At 39.0% G+C, this 17,293-nt stretch overlaps 1 protein-coding gene across 4 annotated transcripts; it reads right to left on the bottom strand.

Moving 5' to 3' along the window:
• Positions 1-3,609: 3,609 nt before the first annotated feature.
• On the bottom strand, positions 3,610-16,850 carry LOC140761362 (translocase of chloroplast 101, chloroplastic-like). Of its 4 annotated transcripts, XR_012104568.1 has the most exons (4): positions 16,698-16,850; positions 12,550-16,550; positions 7,990-8,218; positions 3,610-3,865 (listed from the first exon to the last, which is right to left on the bottom strand). XR_012104568.1 is itself a non-coding variant. In XM_073098648.1 (2 exons), the coding sequence occupies exon 2, from the start codon at positions 16,489-16,491 to the stop codon at positions 12,616-12,618; it is 3,876 nt and encodes a 1,291-aa protein (XP_072954749.1). In that variant the 5' UTR covers positions 16,492-16,550; positions 16,698-16,850; the 3' UTR covers positions 12,328-12,615. The 4 variants fall into 4 exon arrangements, 1 of the variants encoding a protein (XP_072954749.1); XR_012104566.1 differs by lacking the exon at positions 7,990-8,218; XR_012104567.1 differs by lacking the exons at positions 3,610-3,865; positions 7,990-8,218 and adding an exon at positions 9,375-9,744.
• Between the last annotated feature and the right edge of the window lie 443 nt (positions 16,851-17,293).

Genomic DNA, 17,293 nt, shown 5'->3' with positions numbered 1-17,293 from the left:
CAATGTAGTAAAAAAAAATCTAAAATAATTTGCAATGAATTCAATATACAAAGAATGCAAAGTTATATTATAACTTAAATTAACTCCTCATTTTATCAAGATAAGTTCTCACAGAATATATCTTTGTAATCAGGTCCTCGGGATTATTTGGCCGTAGGCAACACAAAGGATGCATGGATCTGGCAGCCCCAACCCTTAGGAAAGGCTACGTCTAAATCTACCTACTGCTTTTTGAGATCCAATATTTTTCGCCCTTCTCCCTCTTAAAAAGGGTGGAAAATGATCTTGATGCTCCCTTCTCTACGTAAAATGAAGTTTTTCTTTTTCATGGAAGCTCAGCTAGGGCCGGTTGCCCACTAGCGACTATCTCTACTCTGAATTAGTCCTGCAAATACTTGTCCTAATTGTGAGCTTGCAAATGAGTCAATCAAGCACCTTTTCTATTTCTGCTCATTTGCTGCCCATATCTGGGCTCATATCCACATCTGGTTTAACATGGCCACCTCGATCACTCACTAGCCCATAGGTGTTTGGCTTCTAGAAGGAGCCCTCCTGCCTAGAGAGGAGAATGTTCCTCCTAGTGCTAATTGGCATAGTTCACTAGTTAATATGGAAACATATATCACAATAATTGCATTTTTAATGGGACTATCGAGGTTCCAATTAAGGAATGGGATCGTACCATAAATCTAACTTATGGATATTTTGAAGTGTTGTACACCGGTGTTTCCAAAAACTACAAGCTCAACATTTTAGTTAGTTGGGTACCTCCACCTTTGGAATGGCTTAAGATAAACACTGACGGATCCTTTAAAGACCCGATTTGAGTTGGGCAGTGTTGGGCTTCTAGCCCGGTAGTCTAATGGCTCTCCTCTTATTACAGGATCTAGATGTCGTAAACTTTAGTCCACTATAAAAGCTAAAGCATGGGTGGTGAGAGAAGCGCTACTCTATGTTCTGCAGTACCTCTCAACCAATTTGGATAGAGACTGACTCCCTACAGCTTGCAAATGTGTTGAATCGGATTCATGAATTCGGATGGGCTATCAAATGCATTATCAATAACATCTTTATCCTTTTACAACATTTTTCACAATGTAAACTCTCTCATGTGTTCCGTGAGGCCAATCGCGCTAGTAAGCAAACACAGGACGCTTCAAGGTTTTGGGTGGGTGATCTTAGGGAGGCTACTTCCTAGCTCCTCTTCTGTAGCTGTTGGTCGCTGATAGTAGCGGTTCTCTTTACAATCATGACTAAGTTCGAATATACTTTCTTCTTTTTCAAAAAAAAAAAGTACAAACAGGATATAAGATTATATAACATTTCTCTTTGCTCACATAGAGTCATAAATAATTATATCTCAACATACTTAGAGAAAGTCATAGTTCACATAACAAACATAAAAATGAGAAGAGATAGTCATCTAGTGGTAATATCACTAAAACATGCTTGACAACACTATATATGGTTAGTTGTCTATAGCTATCAGACTAAGGACCTTAGTAGTAAGCACATATTCGCATCTATATTATTATTGCTCTAGCATTATAACAAAATAGAATCATTACTTATAGCGAAATCATCACATAGCATATGGCGGGAACATTAGCACACAACTCAATAGATGTCGTGACACTACGTCATCAGGTATTGCTAGAGCTATAATCCTCCATCCTCCTTGGGATATTGACCCCTTCTCCTTCTTCATTCTTATCCCCTAAACACCACAAACCATCCACCCCCATCGCCATTATGATCCCTAACCTCATCATCACCACCACCCGTCAGTTCCACCATCACCCCACTTTTATGCATTTTCGTCCCAATTGTAGTTAGAATCTGCAAAGGGTGTAAATATCAAAAACGTAGATCAAGAAGTTATTAATCGACCACCCCTAGTTTCGTAATATTCTAACTATTATAGAATATCTGATGAATATATTTTCTTGACTGCACAGGCTGTTTTCCTGCAATCGATCTAGATCGGGAAGCGAACGTTCGGTTCATAACAAGTGGTATCAGAGCCTGGCAAACCTCGGACCTCCATTAATGGTGGAGACAAGGTTAATGGCATCAAGGAGATCAATGGAGGGCACACCAACAGCGAAAGACTCGACCAACGAAAATCCTAACCGAGAGGTCGAGCCCCTTGGTGCGACAGCGGTAAGGTTGAGTCAATCGACGCCAGTGGGTATGAGCATGGGCTTGGCGGATGAACTTAGGGCATATTCCAAACGTTATTGCAGCAAGTGGACGCAATGCAAAATGATCATAATGCCTTGAAAGAGTACGTCATGAATTGGTCAGCTTTATCATCTCCTTAACGAAGATCGGTGTTACAAGAAGGACCAGTGGTGGAACTACATTAAACCGACGTCCCACAAGCCTAGGTACAACATGTTATTGTCAATGAGCCGCTATTACCTATTCCTACACAACACCTCCACCTCCGATACACAACCCGAGGCTGACGATGGTGGAACCTAAGAGGTGCGGCTCTGGTGCGCTTCGTCGATAAAGAAGATTGAAACTTTGATGATTATGTCGATCCCTTTGGAGATGCTGTTAGACATGTTTAAGGATTCTAAGAAGGAGAGCAACAACCACGACGGTTCAGACTTAAACCGAGGACCTTTCGCGAGCCCGATAATGCTATTCGAGGGAGAACCACACGCTTGAACTATTTAAATTCTAAGGCTGGGATCGGACGATGTTGTATTGGTACCAATCGATCGCTTGAGATGAAAGACTTATCAATTGAGCATAATTTTATAGGAAGATTACACACAGATTTGAGACGGCAGTGTATAAAAATTTTGCTACCATATTAAGCAAAATGGTTCAGGGGACAATCATGTCAGAGTATTAATAAGTTACGAAACATCCTCTTTAATATCTGAATTGATTGTAGGAAACAATCCACGCAACCGCAAAACCAAGGGTGGTTGATCTGTAACTTCTTGATCTATATTTTTAGTATTTACACCATTTACAGTTTCAGACTGCAACTAAAACGAAAATACGCTAAAGTATGGGTGATAATAGTGGTGACAAGTATAGAGGGTGATAGAATTATAGATAATAATAGAGATGAAGATGGATGGTTGATATAATTTTAGAAATAGGAATGAAGGGGAAGAAGTGATCGAAATCCTGAGGAAAGACTTAATAGACAAGAGAAATTAAAAGATAGATAAGACCTTACCAATGTTAGAAGTAGCTAGTTGGTGATGAGAGAAAAGAGAGATTAGACCTAAATAAGGTAGCTTACTCTGTAATAAGCCTATTCTAATTCCACAAGTGAATAGGAAGACAAAGTCAGCGAGACACGCTATGTACAATCAGGGATAAATAAATATGCGTAGTCTTCTGCAGAATCCAACTCTCCAACAAATAAGTTCACTAACTCAGCAGGTTCTTCCACATCTAAAGGTATGGTTTCTTCACCAAAAGTTCACCGTAGCAAAGCCGACCTCCAAATTGTTGACACGACGGATTTTTCCTGTTGTGTTAGCCTCTATCAAACCTAAATAGATGCAATGGGCAATGCTGGTGAAAAATATGATTCGGACATCTTTAGGACTACCACAGCATGCCAACGGAACACTCTTTAAGCGCTAAACAAATTTATTAGACAAATATCAAGTTTCAGGTCTCTTTCTCTCGAAATCTTTTCCAAGACCTAAAAGTCAACAACTGAAGGAATCTACTGTATACCAAAGCAAGCTTCGAGGAAGAAGATTTGGGATCATAATAACCAATTTGTACATTTTGCAAAATCTATTCCAACAGCATCATCTCACTTGTCCATTGTATAACTCTCTTCAATTCTCCTTCATGATGCTGAAAATTGACTGCAAATTCGCTGCAAAATACCAACCCCGTTACTACAGGATAAACATGATAAAGCTTAAATATCGAGATATTAGTTTTACCAAACACAAATAATTTTAAGGTCTGGGCCTAATCAAACTACCAGGATAATGTTTAATGCATTCATCTAGGAGAGTTGCTGTGATAAGAAGAAAGAGTTGAGAACTACTATATTCGAGAAAGAGCATTATCAGTTCAGTGACTGATTCAAAGATAAACAAGTCGGAACTTTTATTTTCCAAAATGAGCACTTCAGCAGGAGACTCTGCATAAATTCTGAAGATTGTTACCTTGTAAAGAACAAGTAATAATTCATGGCTGAGATCAATAGAGGTGTCCATACAAATATTATATGATACCAATAATACAGTAAGTCTTAGAAAAACAAAGATAAAATACGCTAAGGATATTAAGGCATAAATATGCAGAAATAAATGTGTAAAACAGCTTAAGCAGAACAGTGGATATCACTGAGTGACTTCCTAAGTAAAACTCTTTTAACTCCCCCCAAATCAAGTCTTGTAAATAATACATACGATAAATTCACAGAATAAACTTGCTTAGATATCGAAGTATAGTAGTTATCAATCCTTAATCATAAGTAATGATTAGCACACCCTCAAATTTTTTTTTTCTCTATTGCTCTCAATATATGAGTAATTTTTCAAATTAATAAAGGTATTATATAGCTGTAGACCATAGGTGGGCAGCAAAGGTTATACTACCATCTAGCATCAGGCCGGTGTCTAGGTGAGCATCTAAAATTAAGGCAATAATGTATAGTAAAAATGATACTACACTAGGTTAGGGTCCCCTCAAATAGGTAAGGATGGGCCAAAACAAGGTAAGAAGTTGACCTCGACCTTGGGCATCTGAATCTGGGACTGGATATAGCCGGTTATGACTTTCGAGTGTCACACGTCTTATTATTTTGAATCTGGACTTGAGAATTGATTGGATGATGGGTCTGGGCCCTCGTGAGAGGTGTCTAATAGTTTAGTCAAATGAGCAAGAGCTTTGGACTAGACAATCTGATGCGAGCTTGTCAAGCTAACTAAAGCTTTGGGCCTTTAGGAGTGTAGTCCGAGGATAAAATTTGGTGTGGAAGTGAGTTAACATTGTCGGCATAATGATTAAAAACCCTGGCAGGAGCGAGAGCACAGCAGCCAGTATAGCTGGTCCTTGGGCCTGCTAGGGTTTTGGTGACCCAAGTGTAAGGGGAGGCACCTCAAAGACAGGGTGTGCCCGACTTGGATAGGGAAGGTCCAATAGAGTCTCTGGCTGTGGTGGAGTAGGGGAACATATGGCTAGGTGTTGGGGATGAACCAACAAATTGAGAAGACTGACTGTGGAATAGGTGGCTGTGGTGGCTTGGAGTTGGTAGGCTCGATAATGGTGGCAGCGAGGGTGGTGCTATAGGTGATAATGAAGTCGATCACATGTCGGAAGAGAAGAGATGGGAGATGTTGGGGCTAGGGAGAGTCGGCAAACAAAAGAGGGAAGGAGAAGAGATTAGGGTTAGGGTAGAGATTAATTCAATGCTTGCTTAATATTCATTGAGGTGCTCTACATATTTATAGAGGTTAACCCAACTCAGACTCGAATTATGATTCCTAATGTAATAAGTAAATGATTAGGACACTATCCAAATAAGAAATGACTAAATCAGCTAGGACTTTATAACTCCTAATGTAATAAGTAAATGACTAAGCCAAATAGGTAGATGACTTAATCGACTATGACTCTATCCAAATAAGAAATGACTTAATCAACTAGGACTTTATCCAAATAAGCAAGTGACTTAATCAAATAGGGCTCTAACTAATCCACTTAAATTAAAAGGTCAAATAAGGCACCACCCTCTCTATAGACACCTCACTAGAACCCAAACCCATCTTCCAACTATGTTTTAGGCCTACATTCGAAGTAAAAAGGCACGTGAAACTCGAAAGCCATAACCGGCTAGATCCAGTCCATCTGGTCAGATTCAACTGCCTAAAGTAGAGTTTGGCTTCCTTCCTTGTTTTGGCCCATCCTTGACATATTTGAGAGGATCCTAACCTAGAGTCAATTAAAAATCTTGAGTATTTCATATTTATCACCAAATATTCCTCATATTGATAGGCGACATCCACAAAAAGCTAAAGAAAAATAATAAATCAGCAATCTAATAGCTAGTCTTCCTATGGAGGCAAGTTGTTGATGTTGCTAATCCTCAATGGGGAAAGAAAAGAAGACAACAAATTGACAAGGAGAATCACACCTTCTCTAACAAATGATGGACCCAATTGCCTTATCACCTAGTGCTAGTGCTCGTCTCGCCATCTTAGGAGCAAATTGACTACTCAAATGGACACCAGTTTCAAAACACCTAAAAGGCATGCCTATAAATAGGGGACCTTGGTGACCACCCCGCCAAGGCACCCACCTACACAACTAACTTGACCATTTCACAAGACTTTGCAGTAACTACTACTAAAACGGCTGGTCCTCTTATGTTCTTGTGGCTCCATCTCAAGCATACATAAGAGAGGCCACAGAATTCCTGATACCTACCAATTAAAACAATCCTCTATGTCATGGGAAGGAAATTAAATATTTTTTGCCTTAATATTCAATTTAGGGGTGACAACAATTTCGATCAACTGACTAAGGAAGATCCATGCTATAACAATACTCTAAAGTCAAACCATCATGTAATATGCGAAACATACTACATAAGTTAGATAGCAGCAGGAAGGTTCAAGCCCTTAAGATAAAAGTATAAACTACATCAAACCTTGATAAGATATTTCAATATCATCTTTGTAGTTTTTGTTCGGATTAATTACACTTACACCACCTGAACTATACCCAATTTTCATATTAACTCCTATACTATTTTTTGCCTTCTAAACTTTGGTCAAAGTGAAATGACCAACGATAGTGACAAAAATGCCTAATGATTATTATACCTCTAATAAGTATACTATCTCTTCAACCAATCTCCAACTTTGCCGACGACACCACCGGCGATATACCCAATGATCTAGAGATTACCCTTCTTTGCTGAAGGATATTACTGATAAAATAGTCAATCGTGCCGTCACGTTAGTAGCCGGTGGTGAAAGCGGAGAAGTGCCATTTCACCACCTTCTACAGCAGCAGCATCAACAGCTGCAAGAGCTTAGAAATCACCAGCAATAGGAGATCAAGCACACTGGCGAGGATCTATAAGATCATGAAGGCCAACGATGGCGTGCATGGTATTGAAAAGCGGTTTTGACGGCCGCTTTGATGAGGCAGCACTTCGACTACCTTGCCAACACAATATGCACCTAGAGTATGCAGTTGAACCGTATAATCAGGCTACGGGGGTCAATTTAGAGCTCAACGAGCCTGGTGGGCCGATATGGCAGATATCAGGTTGGGCAAAAATGGGTCGGGCACAAACAATAGGTCATGTATTAGTTAAAAGAGGAAAAGAAAACTCACCGTGCCCTAACTCTTCTCTCTCGATCATTCTCTCTCCTCTCTCAACAATGGATGATGTTAAGTGACATAAGGCGGTGTGCGGAGATCTCCAACTCATGCGATGGAGTGGAGGTCGGCCTCGTGCGGTGTCGTGAAGGCCATGGTCATGCGATGTGTGGACGCCATGAAGGTTGGCCTCATATGGCGTCGTAGAGTAAACACGGCGGCTTAGATCCCCTTCTCTTCTCTTCAGTGGAGCAAACACAGCAGCGCGTAGATGCCATGAATGTTTCCCATCTCCTGCCTTCTCCTCACCTCTTCACTAAATGGACAAAATGAGAAGATTGGAGTATTCTCCCCTTCAGTGAAGTGATGGACATGAGTGAGGGATAGATGTCTCTTCAGTTCGTGGAGTGATGACAAATGGAGTTATTTATTTATTTATTTATTTTTGAGATATAGTTATATTTTCATTGATATTTTATGTTCTATTTTACCATTAAATTGTATCAAGTCATAGTTTTAAGAATCGTTATAAACCATTGTTAATGTATTTTGGTGAGTAGACTATTAAATAAATAAATATATATATATATATATATTATATCATGTATAATTATTTTTAATTTTTTATATAAAATGCTAGGTCGTCTTGGCGCTCACCTTTCGCCTAGGCGCTAAGCGATGGGGTGACCGCCCACCATCCGCAGTCGACTTTCAATACACTGATGATATGCGCATGATCTCTCGAGGTGGGCTCGAAATCAATGAACTTGAGCAAGAGCTCCATGAGCAGCACCGGAAGCTACGACGATCGCCACCGCTCAAGCTTCTCCCTCAACTCCTTGCCCACAAGCAGCGACTCTTGGCCGCATCGCTCCTCCGACCCAACCTAGGCAACAATCCGATTGAGTCAAGCCCAATGGACTTTCAAGCTAATGAGCCTTAAGAGAGCGACGGTGTATTTGTGCCAGCTACGTGGTGAGAGCATGCTGCGCCATGCGTATGCAATGAAGGAGATGAATAAGCTAGTGATAGCGAAGAAGAATAAGTTAGAGAGGGCCACAACAAAGAAGTAGAAACTTGAAGTTCTAGACCACCCCTTCCTCCCCACCTTATATGGGGTTTTGATGCATCTTTGCATTATTCATGCATCGTCATTGAGTACTACAATGGAGGAAAGTTGTCAGCGGTGTAGGAGGTGGTGGAGAGTGGATGATAAATGTGGTGATGCCGTGATGGTGATAGAGATGGGAAAAGGATGAGAGAAAATGAAAGGAGGGCATCTTAGTCATTTTGTATTTGATAAACTCTTATATAATTGTTATTTAAGTTAAATCGCCTAATTTAGCTAACGGTAGACTAACAAAAGAGTGACATTAAAATTGTTCCAAAGTTTAAAAGAGACATTGTAATAAAAAATAATTTAAGAATTTATGTGAAAATCGAATATAGTTCAAGAGGTGTAAGCATAATTAACCATTTTTTTATTGAATAAATATTTAAAAATATGTAAAAATCAGGTATAGTTCAAGGGGTGTAAGCATAATTAATCAATTTTGTTATTGGATACATATTTAAAAATAAGAGGTTTTATTTAGGTCTACAATGCATCAAATAAGGGTGTAACCAAATCGGATTCGGTCAGATATGTACAAATAATGGATACATATCAATTTAATTTTGTCGAATTCAGATTCAAATCAGATTATAAATGGACAGGCAATTGTAATATCCATATCCAATCGATCTATTATCAGTTCAAGAAACTATGTAAAGCAGCAAGAGAACTTCAGGCCATGAAGTTCTCATGCTGCCTCTACATAGTTTCTGAACAATGATTTCCAAAATAGACTATCAATTCATAAAGTCCAAGATGTAGGTGCAATTATCAGTAGCGTGAATGTTTCAAAAAGTCGTAAGCCATAAATAAGAGAAGGAAAAATGCAACTCCTACACAGGCACTATGGCCAACATGGGCTAGAAACACAGAAATATAACAGAACAATAGATTAACTTCATACATGTATAACTAAATATTCATTAAATGAAAAAAAAGTCAAATCATTTGGTGCCATCATATACTATTTAAAATTTTCAATCTTGTACTCAAACAAAACAAAAGAAAAAAAAAAGTATATGTAGGTTTATTTATAAGTACAATATACCTAGTTGGGCAAAAGAGTCTATAATAGGCAGACAGAGAGTGTCTACAAGAATAAACTGAAAAAAGGAAAAGAGTCTATCATAGGCCAACATAGGGTCCTAGAACCCTATCTAATCAATGAGGTAGCATAGGGCTTTTGAGTCCCTATGTCGCTTGAAGAAGCCTTGGAGAGTGGAGGCCCCCTAGCAAGGTTCTGAAGTGGCGCAAGTGGGCTCACAGCCAATTGTAGGCTTAAAGCCCTTGCACTATACCTGCCATGATGATGAATGTATAGCATTTTAATCCTCGCTTTAGATATTTAAAATATGTCCAAGCAGCAAAAAAAACTGCTTGCAGTCAAATGAGATCAGCTTGGACTGCAAAAGTTTGTCCTTAATACTTAAGCCCCTGTTCATTTCAGGAATAAATTTTTTCTTATTCCAGTATAGAACTCTTTATTCTAGAATAATAACTAAACATCACAATAACTCCATTTTAGAATATAACACTTAATCAAAATTACAGTTTATACCGCATACCAACCTATTCACTAATTTACCCTTAATCTCTATCCCATCAATCTATTTTATATCAAATCAAAGAGCATTTATAGTAATTCCATTAAAAAACACAATTTTCCAATCTTTTTCTTCGCTTTATATCATATTAAAAGCAATTATTACATCATTATTCTAGAATACAAGTGAACATAAAAATAATTATTTCTTGAATAAAAACCTCATTTTGAAAATAACAAAGAGGAATATATATTCAAAAATTAACCTTATTCCTAAAGGAAAAGAGGCCCAAGAATTCTAGATAGAATTTAGTGCATCACGTATAAGACAGATTATTATTTATCTGAATAATAGGTTTAGAACAGTCTTTCTAACAGAAAACATAATTGAGTTAAATTACCAATTTTATTTATCACATCATTTCAGAACTTGAAAGTACTTAATAATTTGCTTACCTCCTTCCATTAAGTAGGTTGACATATAAATATTTATGGCTTCAAGTTTAGTTGATCATTTAATAAACCTAAACAAAATTTCTCACTTCTAGTTACAACATCATTTACTCCAACAGTCAGGTAAATTTTAAATAATTAATTAATCATGACTAACAAATAAACATCAGATACTAGTACATGTTGGATATGGAATGAGTTAGTGATGGCCACCCCCTTGTAAGGAGTTCAAATATTACAAAGAAATAAAAGAATTAAATAGAGGTCCAACTAATGAGGCATTTCAAGATGGCTCAGTAGAAGGAAAGATGACTCCGACTTGAAATGATCAACCACAACTCAGGCAGTTCTAAATACTAAAAAATGGTATAAAATGTAGAAAAATCTCAAAACTTCATAAAAACGAAAAAGATAAGAAAATCTAGATAAGTCACATAAGTTAGTAACAACATAACATGAAGAGTGAAGTACTAAGAACGATATCAATTTTCTAAAGGATTCAATAAATGCATGAGCACGCTATTGTCATCACCTCATAATAGAGGTGGCAGGATACCGCTTATAGATGAGGCTAACAACTACCTTGGCAACCGTGATTGTAGAAGGTTTTAAAAGAAAAGATAGCAAGCATAAACTGAAGATAAAAATAGAAACAAAAGGAAAAAGAGAGAAAAAATGAGAAGAAAATGTAAAGTGTGGCATCCAAGACATTAGGACATCAATAATTGATGTCCCCAGTTAGAGTCAAGTTAGATCCAACTTACGATACAATCTACATATAGTTACATGAAAAAGAAAATTAAAATTTTGTATTTACAGCTCATTCGACCAGTACATTTCAATCAATACTGGAACGATACAACCAATACTAGGCTGAAACCATGGAAAGATTGTTTTCAACCTTGATTTCAGATCGGTAATGGTCGATATGAATATCAGGCGATACTTCAAATCATAGGTAAGGTTGCATAACCTCATTCACTAGGATGCTCCTTTTATACAAATCAGTGATACAAACCAACTTATTCTTTTATTGTACAAAGTTGTGTAACAATGTACATACTTCATATAATTAATACTTGTTTGTATGATGTCTCTAGCACAAATATGCATTCATACTTAGTAGATTATATTTAAGTAGGACACATTGGATTATATTTAAGTAGGAGACGGAAGCAGACACATTCAATGTTTATCTATTCCATGTGTTCACTAACCTTAACCTATTAGTATTCTACTATTCTTTCTCAAAATATTACATATGCACATACATGTAGATGACACAAATTGTTAAATGCAGTCTCTTGGTAGCCAGCATACCGGAGTAATTTTTTGGAAAATTATATTAGAACTATGTCACAATCCTATCTGTTGAAATATGAAACTTACTTATTCTTACATTTTTGTAAATGAAAGTTTGAACTCTTAAATTTACTACATTATAAATGAGAATATATTAGGGACGCAAGGGACGCAGATAATGGTTAATTCAGCCTAACTATTATTGTCTTACTAGCCCTCAAAATTCTCATCATCCCCAATTTCACTTCCTCAAATCCAGATACTATTATGTTCCCACCAATAACTGCCAGAAGCAAGTATTTCACGTGAGCTTTTCTCACTTCCTGCATCTCAGGCATGGACAATATGGAAAGATCCCCCTACCACAAAAAGAAGAAATAAAAGGAAAGAGAAAAAAAAGAAACCCCAAAATTGGATGATGCAAAAGTTGCAAACATGACAAACTAGACTCATAGTTGCAGCATAAATTATGAAATAAGAACATTCATACAACAGCACAACAGAAATGCTAGAAACAAGAATATCAGTACAAGGCTACAAAATCTGCTAATATAAAAAATTGCAGATAAATAGCAATACTAAATGCTACTGGACCACTTAAATATTCATCAGTTTTCCTGCACATTTCAAGATATCCACCCTTAAAAGCAGTGACCTAAAACAAGCATTTAGCATTTTGTATCTTCTAACTAACCTATGGCATGAGAAAACTACTGCAATCTAATACGTTTGTGCTCATTCAAACAAAACACTTTCCAAAACATAAACATGAAGAGATAATATTCAGCAGCTAAATTTCACTTACCCACAGACAACTAGGTTTCATGTTTGTTGCTGATGTTGCAGCTCTCTCATCTACAGGTTTCTCCAGTTACATGAACTCTGAAGAATTAAACAGTACCCTTTTGATGTTTCTGAATATTGGAACAAGGGCAATCAATGCCATCTGAAGCTGATCTGAGCTATTTAGCCGAATACCAACTTGCCCAGTCCCCTTATTGCTCAAGTTTGCATGACCTATCACATTGGTTCCTCTTCCCACGGGAAATTGAGACTGAATATTGCAACCAATTGCTAGGTCCCCATGCCAATCCACAACAGAAAGTGCAAGAGTTGATAGCATCCGTCCAAGTGGATAATCTTTATCTCTTAAAGTTGCCTCAAGACGGCCTCCATAAGCGACATCACCCCGTCCAGTCATTGCACCACCGCTAGCTAGCAATCTAAACTGTCTGGTGATGATCAATTTGTCTTCCATCTTCAGGCCTGCTGATATTGAATCCCCAAGGAGAGTAACTGAAAGTCCAGCTGCTGTATTGTTTCGTTTAAAATTATTAAATCTAGTTTCACCACGTAAAGTATATGCTGTGTCCTTCCCTACAGTTTGCACATCGACACCTAATGACGTTGCTGTTCCTTCAGAATGCTTAATTGAACTAGCCAACTCCATTTGCAGAGTGCATTCCTTCTTATCCTTTGTAAGCTGGCCAGAGACAGATAGAGGAATTTTATCTTTCACTATAAATAACCTTTCCACATTCAGACCCTCATAACCAACATCATGATCCCAACCCTGGGTCTCCAGCACAGGCCTGACAAGCCATTGGTTGGAGGAATCTAGAAAACGATAGCGATGAGTAGGATTGTCAGAATCGAAAGAAGTGGGTAGAACCAAATCAGGCATTGGTACTGGAACAGATGCAGGACCACTGTTTTCATCTTCAACATTCTCATTAGTGTAATCATTTGGCAGATCTTTGGCCTCTGCTGCCATTTTCTTCATAAATTTGCGACGCCTCTTCTCTTCCTTTAACTGCTTTTTATAGAAGAGCTTCTCCCTGTAGTCTAGCTCCTCATAGTAAGCCTTCTTCTGTGCCCTGCTCAGCTTTGCCAGTTGTGACTTTGTAAGACTCTTAAAGGGAGGTAGCTCATCATAATCTGACCCATCATCTGAATCAGATGCTTCACCCAAGTCCTCTTCCAAGGGATCACCATCACCAAACTGATCTTCTGGCAGCTTCAGTTGAGGTCTTGACTGGAGAAGAGAAGAAAGGAAGAACGGCAATGGAGGAACTCTGACACGCCCAAATGGTTTACCAGGTGGACTGTCCTGCAACTTAAGAAGCATGTTTGCCTCTGCTAAAATTTTTGAAGCAAATGAGAGTAGTAACAACTGTGGCTTCCAAACCTGACCATTTGGCAATACTCGCTGCCCCGCTCTGTTCATTCTGCATGCTGAGTGGTTCTCCACCAGTGAAACTGGGTTCATAAGCCGCAGATCACCGGCAGCTTGCCGAATAGCTTGCTGAACAACATGGGACCTTTGTGTCACAAACATCTCATAACTCAAAGGGATGCCATTTGGACCATCCGGGGGGGCAGATGCAGCATGAGTTAAGACAACAATTGCATTAAACCAGATGGAAGCACCGAAAATGTCAGTGATGGTTCGCAACAGCGGAACATCCCCATAGTCCCTGCTCTGCATATCTAACCTATCGAAGTAAAGAACAATATCAGGAGGAGTCTTATTAATAAATCTCTTCACAGATTGAAGGATCTTCTCATTGTGCCGCTGGTCTGAAGAGGAAGAAAAAAGCCCAGGTGTATCAATCACACGAACCTTTATGCCCTGAACTTTCCCAACTATTTCTTGAACTTTTTTAGTACCCACTTGAAAGGCATCAGTCCGCAGCTTAGCCTCGTCAAATATAGAATTGATAGTAGCACTCTTTCCAACCCCAGTTTTACCAATAACCATAATTGTACAAGAGAAATCAAGCGGCTCCTGTCCACCTGCCTCGAGTTGTTCTGCCATAACACTGGCTCGGTCAAAGCTGAAAACGCCGGGCCTAGTTGTGTTTCTCCGGAGCTGTTCAGCTAGTCCAAGTCTGTACAGAACTTGCGCAACAACCACATTGTGGGGTGTTTGGCCAAGCCTATGAGCAAGACGCAGGAACTTAACCCTGATCATCTGGAGCTTCTCACGGATCTCATCATTCTCCTCTGCATCATCATTAGATGGCTCTTCAGATGGTTGAGATTGCCTGTGCGAGACAGAACCATTTGGCTTGGGTTGTTGAAGAGAACGTGCTGAAGGTTCCAATAGGGGAGCTGATGTTCCAAGGCCTGCGGGCCGAGATGCCAGAACTGGACCTCCAGAACTTTCAGAATGTGAAGCAGCAGAGGATGCTGGCAGAATACTAGGAGTTTTGTTGTCGTCATCATCAGAGGAACTCGAGTCACCAACTTCTTCCACCAAAACAGATTCATCTTCAAACTGCAATATATCTGCAATTCTGTTATTTATGCCAGAATCCTCTGCCCTGCCCTCATTTGGGTGATCTTGACCTTCACTGCTAGTCATGAGGATGCCAGCAGACCTGTCATCTGTAATCACCGTAGCTCCAGTATCAGTGGTAAAACCATTATCATGAGGACCAGTTTTATTATCATCATTATTGGCCACCTTGTCAGTAAGTTCAGCCTGATTGACGGAATCATTCTTTGTTTGTTGAGCCTTGTCATCATAGGAAATATCATTTTTGGAGGCAGTACCATGATACAACCCGAACTTATCATAATTTACCTTGACAGCCTCTCCATTTTCTGGTTCTTCCTGAACAACAGTGTGCATCCCATTTGACTTCACTGTATTTTGTGGATCCCCATCTTCAGTCTTTTCACTGATAGATTGATTGGCACCATCCCCAGGAATTACCTTCCCATCATTGACAACAGCAGAAGAACTTTCCACTATATCTTTACCATCTTCAGTAACCCCATCTAGTTCTCGACCATTCAATTCAGCCAAGAGAACTTCTTTTGCATATTCTGGTTCTTTCTGAACAGTGTGATCTAATACATCAAGTGCTTCAATCTTTTCCGCAACAGATTGTTCAGTGTAGTCTGGAGGAACTACTATGATGTTATTCACAATAGAAGGATTATCGACCACATCTCTTCCGCCACTTTCAGCCACACCATCGGTTTCCATGCCATTCGATTCAATTGGGACAATATCTACCTTTTGAATATCTCCTTCCTGAACAGTTGGATCTATTGCAAGAGGAGCTTCAGTCTTTTCCAAAACTATTTGCTTGGCATGGTCCATAAGAATTACTTCTCCATCATCCACGACAGAAGAAGACCCTTCCACATCTCCTAAGCCATCTTCAGTCACACCCTCTGCTTCCACACCATTTGAATCAGCCAGAAAAATTTCCTTCTTCTCGTCCTCTCGTCCTTCAGTAACAGTTTCATTCATTCCTTCTGAATCTTCTTTTCCTCTGCCAGCACTATTGTTAAGCTCTGCATCAATATATACATCAGGATTCTCATCTACAAGTGCATCACTGTCCTCGTCAGCCTGATTGCTATCTTGATAATCCGCTAAGATATCCAACTGCTCGGTAGCAGTTTCTGGAACCTCCGCACTCTGGTCGACTACTTGCATATCGATCGACTCAACAAACTTTTCGTCCTCAAAAGTCCAGTCTTCGCCTTTCTCCCTTCCATCTGATGCATCAATCTCAGAAGTCGAGAGGCCATCGTGCGGCAGAGCCTCCAATGCCTCATCAAAAACCTCATTCTCTTCAGAATCCTTCAACCCCTCATTCGAGTCAAGGGAATCGTCACCAACTCCGTCTACAGATTCGAGCTTCAGAGCACCGCCTTCCGCTGCCACCTCCACCTTCCCCTCCACCAAATGATGCTCTCCTTCCACAATCTCCCCTTTGTTCTCCATCAAAACTTAAAGATCGAGAACCCTAAAACGGAAGACTACACCAGAATCGAGAATAGAACCTGATTCCAAATATGATATCAACGAAGACACCGTTAAACAACGTAAAAGCATTTTTTTGAAAAAATCGGAGAAGGAAAACAAGGGTTATGAGATCGACGATGAATCCATATCTAGGGGTTTCGGCAAATCGAATACGAGTTACTAACCTGGCGATCGAGGAGATGGGGTTCGAAAACCCTAATTTATAGCCGCCATTGCGAACATGGGGAGGATCGCCTCTCTCTTTCGCTATCTCTTTATATAATATCGTCTTCGATTTAGAGTAACAAATAGACATCGTGGGATGGACGGCTGAGATGAGGAGAGATGGAGATCCAATCGGGTAGATGGGTACTTTGTTCATCTGCGCAGGGCTTCGACGGCAACGCCAAAATTTAAAAAATAAAAATAAATATAAAAAAATAAAAAGAAGAAAAGAAAAGAAAAGGATGGCAATGGGGCGGAGAAAAAGCATATAAAAGTGGGGTAGGTGTAGCTTCGCGTTGACGGGCCGAATCTGTAACGAGAAAGCTCCAGTATCGTCTTGGAAATAATATTGCCATTGCATTCATTATGTGTGTTTGGTTACATGTAAGTAAGAGATTGCTTCTGAGTTTTTTAGGGCATCACGAAGTTACCAAACATTAAATTACCCGCTCTTCAAATAAATATTAATCTATAAATTTTAATAATATTTTGAAGGTTTTTTTATAAATCACATCTTATATTTTAATTTACACCCTTTGATGATTTTATAACATCT

Source organism: Typha angustifolia, chromosome 6 (assembly GCF_048772165.1).
Source record: "Typha angustifolia cultivar Huaian chromosome 6, ASM4877216v1, whole genome shotgun sequence".
NCBI lineage: Eukaryota > Viridiplantae > Streptophyta > Magnoliopsida > Poales > Typhaceae > Typha > Typha angustifolia.
Note: the sequence above shows the minus strand (reverse complement) of the source record. Positions and strands in the feature narration are given on the sequence as shown.